The sequence below is a fragment of the Genypterus blacodes genome, unplaced genomic scaffold, assembly GCF_046128005.1.
Source record: "Genypterus blacodes isolate CSIRO-AG114 ecotype Tasmania unplaced genomic scaffold, CSIRO-AGI_Gbla_v1 ptg000029l_1, whole genome shotgun sequence".
NCBI classification, from domain to species: Eukaryota; Metazoa; Chordata; class Actinopteri; order Ophidiiformes; family Ophidiidae; genus Genypterus; species Genypterus blacodes.
In genome coordinates this window covers 4,068,302-4,080,759 of record NW_027466842.1, presented here as the reverse complement: position 1 = coordinate 4,080,759, position 12,458 = coordinate 4,068,302, and the positions used below count along the sequence as shown (strand labels likewise).

The 12,458-nt window shown below is 45.8% G+C and overlaps 1 protein-coding gene across 1 annotated transcript in view; it reads left to right on the top strand.

Annotated features, from left to right (window-relative positions):
- The first annotated feature begins 10,690 nt into the window (after positions 1-10,690).
- Positions 10,691-12,458, top strand: part of cacna1eb (calcium channel, voltage-dependent, R type, alpha 1E subunit b) — a 35,510-nt gene continuing 33,742 nt past the window's right edge. The window contains exon 1 of the mRNA XM_076144580.1: positions 10,691-10,993. Within this exon, the coding sequence (XP_076000695.1) occupies positions 10,692-10,993 (302 nt within the window). The 5' untranslated portion in view covers position 10,691. The remainder of the gene's footprint in view (positions 10,994-12,458) is intronic.

The window sequence follows — 12,458 nt, the reverse complement described above, 5'->3', positions numbered from 1 at the left end:
AGATTTCCTTGAAGCTTATTGACAGAAAATGCTGCCAGATGTTTGTGGTAATTACTTTTGATTCTGAATATTCATAAGACGCACTAATATTCACGTTGATTATACAGTGATCGTACAATCAGATTGTATTTGTATGGGTAGCATGGTGGCGAGATGGTAGAGGACACACTTTGGTTGGTTCTCTTGTGTGGCCGTATAACAGAAAGCATCCACGTTATCAAATTTAAGCTTTGTGTGTATGGAAAAAAAATATTCATTAATAAAGCGTAAAATGGTCCCTAATGCACTAATAGTGAACTTTCATTCAGCAAACAAAGTTCACTCAAATGTTAAATCAGTGTGCTAAGTAAAAAATGATCTCTAGTACAAACAAATGAAGTCCAGTTAAGCCTACAGGACGTTCAGAAAAAGTCTAAATATCGACGCTGATATCTGTTGAACTCTGTAAAGATTTGTTGATTTCCATTCTTGTACATAATCGCTTGCAGTGGAACATTTTTGTGCACTCAACCTCGGATTTATTCTCAAATCCTGTTATGTCCTTTGCATTTTAGAATATGAAAATAAACGGACTCTTGATGATTAAACTCGATTGGCTTCTTTTATATTTCAGCTAAACCAAATTGATGAAACCAAGGATGCCGAAGAAGTTAAAGTCAATTCTGTTCTGAATTTTACAGGAAGCCAGTGCTGCAAAGCTGAAAATGGGAGGAATATTAACGTAAACATTGGTGAGCAGATGTGAGCCGGTCTTTTTAATTTAATAGTTTCATTGTATTGCATCATTTGAGTCTTGATTGATTGGTTATAACCCAGATTTTCTGTCATGCTGACTATCACAGCTTCTCCACATGTTTACTTACTGTTAGATGAGCTTGCATTCCTCATAGGGGGTTCTCAAGCCGTGGTACGTGCGTCACAGCGTGGCCGGTCAGATTTGAGAAATTCCTGCCGAGAATCAAAACATATTGAAATGTATCGGAATTGTATTAATGTGGGAAAGAACACAAGACAAAACAAACTGTGAACTCCACAGAAAAGAACTTAAGATCTAAACAACAGATGGCCTAATAACAGCGTGACTCAGATCTATTTCATCTGTGGCTTCCCTCGTCTCTCGCAGCCCCAAAAAGTGCAGGTTGCGGCTGAATCTGCGGCACAAACACCTTCACGTGAGAGCAAACCGGAGTCTGAGGCATCGAGCAGGGAGAGTGAATCTGATGTTCACCCTCAGGCCAGCCTCTCATGCCAGACCGGATTTAATTTGCCACCATTTACTACCAACTGTCTTTTTGCACCCAACAGCATGCAACATCAACCCCCGGGTCCCCCCCACACACTTACACAGACACACACGTGATTCTTTTATCCCAAACGGCAGCAGTTTCTCTTCCTTAGACTATCTACCTGCACCCTGAGACGACGTCCTTCGAGATTACAGAAATCCATTTAAAAAGGAATAATCTCTTCTATTACAAACCGTCTGATCTGAGGACCCCTAAAACGTGAAAGTGACCCAAATAAAGACAGATCTAGATCAATGTCAGGACAAAAAGTATATAAATTTAGATAGCGTGGGATTTCATTTATTCTGGGTGTGGGACATATGGAGAATTGAAATCTTCCATTTCCTTTCACTGTTGGTGGCAGATGGTTCCCTTCTCTCCTCCCGGTCCCACTGCAAACCCTCCTTCCCTCGCTCAGGGAACAATAGGATTGGTTAAAAATTAGCACAAATGACCTTTTAATTAACTACATGGACCACGATGACTCTGTTTTAATCACAGCATGTACACGTCCTTGGCTTTAGTTTGATGATTGCAGGTCAGGTTTGATTGTCGACACCTTGGAGGGGTTTGAAAAGCAATTTTGATCTACGGAGTCTGCTTAGTAAGGAGACAAAAGAGACAATAATCCTCTTAATACCAAAGGTGAGAGGTCACAATAATACATCGCCTCCTACTTGTTACCATTAGATTGTGTGCTCGTGTGAATGCTAAATCGTTTATACTTCCATGTGTGTGACGTGTCACGTGTTTTCTTGGCAAAATGGATATACATTCATCGTGCAATAAGAGCCAATCATAGATACAGCTTTTCCAGTGTATGGAACATTTGTCATGCCTACAAGCATCAGATTTCCCCCCGAAGCTTTAGGATATAAGGATACTGAACCAGCGCTGTGGTGGATTATTAAAGCACACAGCATGCAATGTTATGCTTTAACTCAACTGTATACTGCACCTGATTTAACAGGTTATACTTAGCAATCAATTGTGTGTTTGTCCCCTGCTTATATGCTGCACCCCACTGTTTTGCAGTGCAGCGCCGCCAATTATGTTTGTGTGTGTCGAACACGCCAATCTGCCTTTCCTGTTCTAACATGCAGGACACAGATTTCCTCAGACATGCTGCATGAACGTACAGCACAGGCAGAGACTCGGTGTAAAAGCTCGGACTGTTTTGTTGATTGTTGATACGGAGAGCCTGATCTTTGTTCTCCGTGATAAAATTGAGCTTTGTCTTCATGATGTGGACCATTTCCTTGGCTAATAATACATTTTATTACAAGCTGTTTTGCAACATTTGTTGTTCTGCATACTACCTTCATATAACTGGATGCACATTATGACGTAAAGATGCAAGAGGTGCCATTTACACCCAGCAAACCCTTACAAAGGGATTGAGATTGAGTGGCACATGTCCCACATTTTGTGAATGCTCTATTGACAAATCATGACAGGCCGATTCAGTGCTTTATACCAATAGAATTGCTCTCTGTGAGCTCTTAAAGTCACATTTACCACCAAAAATTGACATTCTGCCTTTGCACTCGCAAATTGTAATCTTAGTTTGTGCATCTTTCCATTCGTTTGATAGAGGGATGGACCTCACCTCACTGTGCTCCTCTCCACTCCTAAATCTGTGCTTCTGTCCTCTTCAGGCGCTGAATGTGTGCAGTTTGTCAATAGAAGGAGGAAGACTTCTCTGATCTTCGTCTGAGCTGTGATGGGCGAGTACAAGCATGATTTCAGTCATGGGCAGGCAAACATGGTAAGAATCAATATCTGATATTTTGTGTGTGCGTACTTGTGTGTGTGTGTCTTCACAGAGGAGTGTAACCAAAATAGATGCTGTCATATTTGCATATTCATACATTTTTGTGTTGTAACAATAGCTTTTTGTTCTAAACATTTGCATAATTTGTAAAGAACATCGAAAGCAATTACTTACTGTTCTCTCTTACAACTGTACGACTGAAAAATGTTGTTACAATTCACACACAAATGTAGGAGGAAGGAGAAAAGAGAAAATTAATTAGCTACAAGTGGGCGTGGCCTATATGCATGGACGCATTTAGAGCCAAATACTGGATAATTGGTGAATCCGTGTCTCAGAAGTTTAGAGGCCAAAACATCGCCACTATCGGACCGAACGGTACCAAAACATTTAACAGGTTCTTCTCTGGATCGTGTCTAACCTGCCCACCAAGTTTCATTGAAAACCGTCTTTTATCTTGATTAGTAATCTGTGTGATATGCTGCTGACAGACATACAAACAGAGAAACAGTGAACGCAACCTCCCACTGCATGTGCACTGAGTCAGTCGTTCGCGCGCGTATGTGTGTGTATGTGTGTGTGTAAAAGAGTCTCGTTTGGATAGTCCACCATCTAGTGGTAATCGTGTCTGAGTCGCACACGCACACTCTCTCTCTCCCAAACCCCCCCACACACACACACAGACACACACACACACGACCTGTTGCATTGATCTAAAAACTCATCTGGTCTCCGGTGAAGGTAAACAACTTCCCGGGGCTAACCGTTGACAACTAGCGCATTCGCAATTAAACCGACACTTCAATTAACTCCCCGATGCAGCTGAAGATGAAGTTTAAAGGCGCTGCTATTTATACCGGAGCGTAAACTGACTCACACCGCGGGCACGGCGGCGGAAGATGATTGGCATCGTACCCGCGCTTCGCTCCTCGGTTCCTCGCTCCTATTTACGCTCATCCTGCCGTATTCACAGACACGCAGCGGCGACTCAAGCACTCAAGGAATCCTCGCTTCCAAAAAAACACCAAACTTACACTGAGAGGTTCCATTTTTGGGTGGGGGGGTGTAGGGGGGGTCGATTCTTGACGATGAAGAGGCGCACGTCACTTCAAGGTAACACTTATTAATCCTGTTATTAGTTTAATTAAATGTCTGTTTCCTGTTTCTTGTTTGCTACGTTAATCTTTCTCCTTTTCGTATCTGTTTCTACTTGTTTTGTCTGATCCGGGTGCTATTTTTCTTCTTCTTCTGCTTCTTCTCATTATTTACGTGCGTCAGAGAAACAGTTGAACTCCAGGAGAAGAAGAAAGAAGAATAGACAGCATCCTAATTAGCGATACATCTTAATAGGCTGTTTAATGTATATTTTTCTAATGATTACCGACCTGCATCTGACACGCACAAATTAGATGAGCGGGTTTGTTGTTCCGGTAGCTTTACAGTGGCTGCACTAATTAAGCGAAATCACAGTCAGGAGCTGAAATGTGTTACTTGTAATAGGGATAAAAAGTGTTATGACTTTGATGTAGAGATACAGTGACGGACTCTTCCTCTCTGTCATGGATTAATGTCTGTTTAAGAAGCAGCTTATTGATTTCCAGAGTCAGAAGTCAGAAAGCTCCATCACATCGCTGTACGTTTCTGTTCGCAAAGCTGCCTCGGCATTGATTTTCCTCCAACTGATTGATGACACAAGGTCTCAGTCTCAGACGGTTGCTGAGGTCAGAGCTCCCAGAGCTCAGGTGCAAAAAAAAAAAGCTGCGTTCGCCCTCCCTGCAGGCGTAAAGCTGTATCTGTGCTGACCCCTAGAGCGTCTCCAGTGGGCACAGCTAAACTCAGACCAGTGTCCAAGTTCATGTCTGAGGAGCCCCTGCTGCCAAAGAGTGAGTCACTGCGTCTGAACCTCCGGCTCCCCCACACTCACTCATCTTTCCCTTCAGCTCTGCCTGGATGGAAACAGCCTTGTTTCGTCGCTTAAATCTGCTGTTTTTCAGCTTTGCCACTTTGGCTCTGCCGTATTTCTCTGCCTCAGTCAGACACAGAAGAGCGCATGCACACGCAGATACACACTCTCGCACTTTCAGAGGAGAAGTACATTTTTTTTGTACGTCACAGTGTATAACTCATGACTGTACTAACTCATGAAGGTACACTTGCAACCCCAGTGGGACTCGATGTGTTTGTGCTGATACACTATTGGACTTTTTAAAGGTAGAGATTTGCATGAAAGTGCACTGTATTGTACCTGGTTATGAACCTAAAGGGTGCTATACGGTATATTCTATTCAGTGTTTTGGAGACAAAACATGGGAAACTACAGGAGCAGATACTTTCACCAAGCCTAGACTAGTATTTTGATTCTCTGACTTGTGGTTGAAACGTTATCGGCCAAAACATAAAGTAGGGTAATTACAGACCGGTGAAACTTAATTGTTTCTTCCTGGGCCGTGTCCAAGCAGCTCACCAAGTTTCTTGAAAATCGGTTCATAACTTTTTAGGTAATGGTGCCGATAAACAGGAGGAAAAAGCTGTGCGAGAATGGATCAAGATTAGAAAGAACAAGCTGTGCTGAGTTTCCTTTTATATTGTGATGCAAATGCCTCCTTTCATAGATTCTTCTTGTTGGAGTGCAGTTAAACAGCGGCACTTGTTTCAGATATTCACCTGCACGGTTTAGAAGAAAAGGGCTTTTTGTTTCATCAAGAGTTGGTTTGTTGGTTTTCAGTGGATCCAGTCATCTTTTTCTGCTTCTTCTGCTTCCAGTTGTAGCATTATGGTGAGACCCAGCCTGTGCAGAGATGCTCACCAGTTCAGACCAGTCGCTCTCCCTCTCCCTCACCCCCAACCTCCCCTCTCCATCCAGCTCGGGCCCGGGCGGGGAGGAGGCGCACGTCCATTCCTCCCTCTCTCTCCCCGAGCCTGAGGCCTGGCGGACGTCCAGCCCCGTCGCTCGTCACGGCCTGGCCCAGGGGTCCCGCTCCTGCTCCCTGCAGGTCCCCGGCACCCTGCCCGAGTACCTGGGGCTGCCGCCTCGAGCCGCCAGCTTCGACGTGCCTTACGGGGCGGAGGACGGCTCGTCCGATCCGGGCTCGGGGTCGGCCAGCCCTCACGCCATGCTCAGGCGGCGCGGAGGCCTCGTGGAGCAGAAAGACATCATCATGGCGCACCAGGCTCACAAAATCCAGAGCACACCGCAAGCCCGCAGGAAGGAGTGGGAGTGAGTACAAAGGAGATTAAGATGTGTGTGTACAGATGAGAAAGCACCGCAGACGAGTCAAAGAATATAGATACATTTATTTAACTATTCACTGTTGAACCCTTTCAGGCGTCGAAGGGGAGCATCAGTCAAAGCTCCTCAACTTTATTCTATATGATCTGGAAATATTGAACTGAGCACTGAGAATGCAGGAGGCTTTGATGTACAGAATGGAACAGGTTTGCACTTTGATTTGAAGCCACTTTTAGGTGAAATACACAGAAAACATTCCACTCACAATTCCCTTGGTGATCTTCTGCTAGTAGGTTTCCCATAGTACCAACATATGCAAATGCCAATGTTGTAATAGTGCCGCTGATGAATCACCGCTTTCATCCGAGAGGTCGCTTTTATTCTTTATTTTATTGTATTGTTTTAACGCTTGAATCAGATGTTGGATTGTGTTATTAACGGTGGAGCTGAGGGTGCTTGCCGGTGAACTCCGGGGGCCACGCTGCTTTGATTATCGGCTTCCCGGCACTCGAATGTGGAGTGGCGCTCCATCGGCGTAGCACCCTCCCTCCCCCACCCTATACCCACCCACCCACCCATACCATACCTCCGCCTGCCCCTTCCCCCCCATCCTTCTCCTTCCACTGCACCTCCACCACCCACTCCTCGTCCACTCCACCGTGTCAGAGGTTCTGTCACGTTCTGTCGCTCATTCTCCGGCTTCTCCCTCTTTTTCTCTCCGGACATCCTGTCATGTTTTTAAAACGTGTTTGTTACTGAAAACGTTAAAAGGCTTTAAAAAACGTGGGAAGGAGCTGCATGTTATTTTCAGAGCACTGCGTGTATTGTGGTTATTTGTCCATTAGGGGATGCTAGGGAATCAAAGTAGAGGAGGAAAGCAGGAAAGCAGGAGATGAAAGTGAATGCAGCTGAGCATGGGAGCTTGGATGTGTGTTGATCTCCACTACAAACGGTTTCAACTGGAGCGTTAGCAGTTAAGATTAAGCTGGAAGAAAGAGCAAAACAACAAAATGCATACGTATGACTTAAGATTGTGAGGAAAGTTTCAACACGCCACGCAACTTTCCTTTGAGATCCATCTGTGGGTGTGTGTGTGCGCAGTCAAGCTATGTCCCGCCGTTCCGGCTATGTCCCGCACCTGTTTTGGGGCGAATCGTTCCACAAAAGTGTCGGTTTGTCTCTGAGGTAAAAACCGGCATTGTGTCTCGCAAGTCTGTGATGAAATCAGCAGCAGTTATTGGTCGAAATCAAACTGACATAACTCAGTATGAGAGGATGTCTGTTGCTAGGGAACAGAGAGGAAAATAAAATGCTAAAACCACTCCAGTCAGCGTCGGATGAAAGCCTGTCTGCAATTATATAAATGCTCTTCAGAGCTCTGGCACAAAAGTACGCCCATTAACGTTTTAACTCGCAGTGTGTGTCACCTGTAACCCTGCCTTCATCTATCTTCTTCTTCTTCTTCTGCATTCGCGACCAAATGCTTTCCAGGGCTTTTAATGCGGTGTCTGTATTCTTTTTTAAAACAGATCCTTCCTCACACCCCGTGGTAATATTCTAACCTGTAATCAGCCGATCACGACCCTTTCATCTCATTTAAAGTACTGATTAGGCTTCGGCGTGTTACACAAGCTTTTCTACTTTTGTGTCTGTAGTGCATTACATTTCTATTTTAGGAAGTCTTTGAGTAGGCTGCCAACAAGAGCCGGAGAGGAACAAAAGCTCAGTCATCTCCATACATCTTCATTTCCTGGCCCCGTCTATACAGAACAGTGTGAATGTGTGGATCGTCAGCGTAAGTGTGTGTGGAGCTGCAGCGTGGTCAGCTTGCTCTTTGAAGATGTCCAGTGTTGACCCTTCCTGTGTGTGTGTGTGTCAGTGTGTGTCAGTGTGTGTCAGTGTGCAGAAGTGTGCGTAAGTGTGTGTGTGTGTCAGGGGCGGAGGGGGGTGAGTCTTAGGAGAAATGGATTTCTGTAGGAAGAGGTTCGCTTTATTGTGCAACGTAGCTTTTGTTGGCAGGAATGAAAGGAACGGAGCAGAAATTCAAGCGAGCCATGTCGCTATGGAAACAACAGCAAAGCAAGAGGGAGAGAGAGAGAGAAAGAGAGAGAGAGAGACAGAGACAGATAGGAAATATGTACTGTTTGAAGAGATGGACAAATATTTTTGTTGGACAGCGTTGATGATTTGTGTGTGTGTGTGTGTGTTTGTGTGTGTGTGCGCTCCTTACACACACACAAACACACACATCATCACATTTGTGTATCCAGGAATTGGATATGAAGAGTAGCAGCACAGAGACATATACTGTATTTACACACTCTATCTGTATACTCAACATCAACAATCAGCAAACTGTACATTTGGACGAAGGCGCCAATTATCACACTTCTGCTATTTTTGCGTTCAACAATCAACAAGCCCCTTTTTTTTTTTTTGCTTGTTTTTTTTTGTGGCATTTTTGTGTTGCTCTACTTCTGCTTCTGCTTTTGCATGAGGCGACACACCCACCTGCTCCTCCATGCCCGCGTGTGCAGATGAGGAAGAGGAGGTCACAGAGTTTTGGGAGCTTATTCATAGATCCCCGTTAAACCGATTCTCCCTCCCCATCTTCCTCCTCCCCAGATTTCCACTCTCTCTCTCTCTCAAAATCCCCTCTCACTCGCTGCCCATCTGTACGCTGTGATACCTGCTGCACCCGGGCAAACTGTCATATTCCTGTCAGCTGACTTGGACTTGAACTGGGTCGCTTCTCTTCTTCTTCTCTTTATTTAGCGTAAAAAAAATTGAACAATACAATGTTTTCGAGGGGCGGGGCGAAGCGGTCCTCCTTAAGAAAAGACATGCACGAGGAGAGGAGAGGAGAGAAGAAGAGAAGAGGAGGAGTAAGAGGAGAGGAGAGGAAGAGTAAGAGGAGATGCAGCAGATGGAGTGAGAGAAGATCCTAATGAGGTCTCACTTGTGGCGCCGAGTGTGAAAAAGACCCTGCTTTCTTCTCAAAAAGGGAGCAGCCCTAAGATCTATTTCACGCTCTATTTTTACTCCTGACTTTTACTCCAGTATTAGCACAGTGGCCTAGTTTTTAAATGTTTTAATAGTGCACGTTCCGTCTCCAATCATATCACCAGGATGCTTTTGGGTGTCAGCTGTATACATTCAATTCCACTCCAGACACACGCACACACACACACACACACACACACACACACACACACACACACACACACACACACACACACACACAGGGGAGGGACTCGGTGCTCAGTCAATCATCTATATGTTGCCCTTTTCTGCATGTGCACTTCTTTCCTGCTTGTTTGTGTTAAATGTATTTCACACCTTATTCTCTCTCTCTCTTTAACTCTCAGCTCTACGTGGTCACATCACCCGCAAAACACCTCAGCAACGCAACACAACACAACACAACACAACACACTTTAATGTTATTTTTTTGTACCTCGACCTGAGGAAACGCGAATTACTATGGAAACAAAAAAACCCAAGTCCCCTCCTCTCCTCTCCTCTCCTCCGTCGCTTTTCATTCAAGATGGGATTGAAAGAAATCGCCATCATGAGGTGTGGGAGGGGGGAGGAGGGGGAGGTGGAGGGGAGGGTGGGCTGCGTGAGGGAGCTGCTGCCGCGCGCTCCAGACTCATGCGTGATAATTTCCACGCAGGTTGATGAGACTGATCGAGCGACTCTCCAGCAACTCTCTCTCTTTCTCTCTCCCCTCCAAACAATCACAGTTTTTTGGAGGGGCTTGAATAGGAGACAATAAGTTGGCGCCAGATCCGAATTCGACCCCCCTACCCCTCCCCCTTTTTTTCGCCGGGATCATCCCTCCGTCAAGTTCACCCGCAGGTGGAGAAGATGCGTAAAGTTTGCCAAGACTTCCTCCACTCCCCCCGCCACCACCACCCCGGACCCCGCCGTTCCGTGAGCGCAGAGTAGTTAGTTTATCCGGTTAGACGCGGAGCGCAAACCGAGCGTGGATGTTGACCGAGAATGTCGAGGTGGAGTTCAGAGACGCGTTAAAAGTTGTTGATCGCCGATCGAACCGCGCTGGATAACACAGATGCTGTCCAGATGCGGACTTTCCACGGGCTGAATTGCCTTTAAGTAAGTGGATGTTGGTGTTGCGGTGCTTTTTGTCGAGTAATAACCGAGCAGAGTTCGTTTTTCCCCGGTGGATATGGACTGATATGAATCCGCTCATGCAACTTTTGTGGTATCTCGGCGCTGGATTAGATCTGCTGTCGCTGGATTGAAAGGCGGATCGGGGTTTTTTTGCGCTCACTTAACTTCCATAGAATTCGTTCTTTGGAAGGAAGGGAGGAAGGAAGGAAGGGGGGAAAGAAAGCTACTCTAAGCCAGGGCGGTGTAATCCTCGTCTCTTTGTAGAATGGCTCGGTTCGGGGATGAGTCCGCTCCCGGCACGCTGGACTCCGGAGACGGGGATCCGGAGCGCGGCGGCTGCGGTGGAAGCGGCGGCGGCGGAAGCGGCGGAGGCGGCGACGGGGACGCACAGGACGCGGCGGCTGCGGCGGTGTCCCTGAAGCAAGCCAAGGCGCAGAGGGCCCGGACCATGGCGCTCTACAACCCCGTCCCCCACCGGCAGAACTGCCTCACCGTCAACAGGTCCCTCTTCATTTTCGCAGAGGACAACATCATTCGGAAATATGCAAGAAGAATCATTGAGTGGCCATATCCTTCAAAACAAAGAGTGATATATTGGGAAAAGTCGGGTGTTTGTTATCTTCAGCACCTTGGACAGCTCAAGGTCCAGCCTCTGAAGTTCAGAAGCCAGTTTGATGCTGTCCATGGTCCTGATTTAACACTCAGAAAAGCCTGAATATTACTGTGACGATTCAAAGCAGCCCATATATCTATTGTGTAACATTTAAAATGGCAGTATTAAGTGTCATATGTGTTTTAATGTAACTTCCCCCTGAGTTTTAATGCTGTTGTTTCAATCCCGTAGCCGATTTCAAAGAACATCTCCCTCTAATTGGGCACAAACAAAAGTCCGGCAGCGCTTTAGTTTGGCGCTACAAGTGCTCGGATGTCGGCAGGGAAGCTGAAAGTTAACATGTGGTGATCATTAGAAGCAGCTCTGCTCACTGTGGGGGCGGTATGTAGGCACATCTCTGCTGCCTTAGTGCTCATTGGAATATGAACCTGGCCTTGAGTACGTAGGTGTGGGTTCAAACGCACCAGGCAGTGTTTGTTTCTTGCTGCAGGACTGGCCAGCTGCTTCTCTCTCCTCCACCTGTACAGAGCAGCAGATGATGATGATCGTTTAACTCGTTTTTGTCAGTAACCGCAGCAAATGAATGTAATGAGTGCATGTACTGTAGTACACGCAATGTGTTTATACAATCATATTAACACATGAATCCAACTGTGCTGCTTGTTTACTTCATTTACTGCGCATTTGGCAGCGATTTCCTTCTAAGTCATTAACATATTAAGACATTTGATACCACGATCAGTTAAGCAACATGATTCAAATGTCATAGCTACCCACAGCTCCTCCTGTCTTACACCACTCACTGCGAAAGCGTGCCAGTCTCCCGCTGTTACCTAACCACAGACTCTGTGGGTGTGTAGGAGTGGGGCTAGTGGTCAAGACTAGCTGGCCACTGAAAGCGATGTAATGTGACTGTCAGTATCACAGAGGCAGAGGTATGTGGGAGAGAGCTGGCCGGTAGTACTGTGGTGGATTGTGGGCTGCAAAAGCAACACATGTCAGAGTATTGATTGGGTGAGACTCAGAATCTTGCGAGCAGCGTCCAAGTTCTGAGACTGCGAGTGCAAAGCGTATTCGCAGTGATTCAACAGCACCGGTAAATGCTTTGATGTATAAGCTACCGCACAAATGTTTCCTCGCTATTCTCATGTCTCAGTTACTGGGTTCTACTGCTGTAATATGTATAATAGGCACACAATCTGCCCTATATTTGTGGCATTTGACCTGGTATGAAGGTGCAGCTGTTTGTGATTATTATTAACAACAATTAACAATTCAGCTAGAACTAGAGGTGCAATTACAGAATTCAGTTAAGGTAAAACATTGATTGATGTACAAAGGGAAGCCTATTCCTAAACTCTGCAGGTACCCAGTTTCAATCCAAAGCCAGTGTTATAATAGAATAAGCAGTGTTGGCGA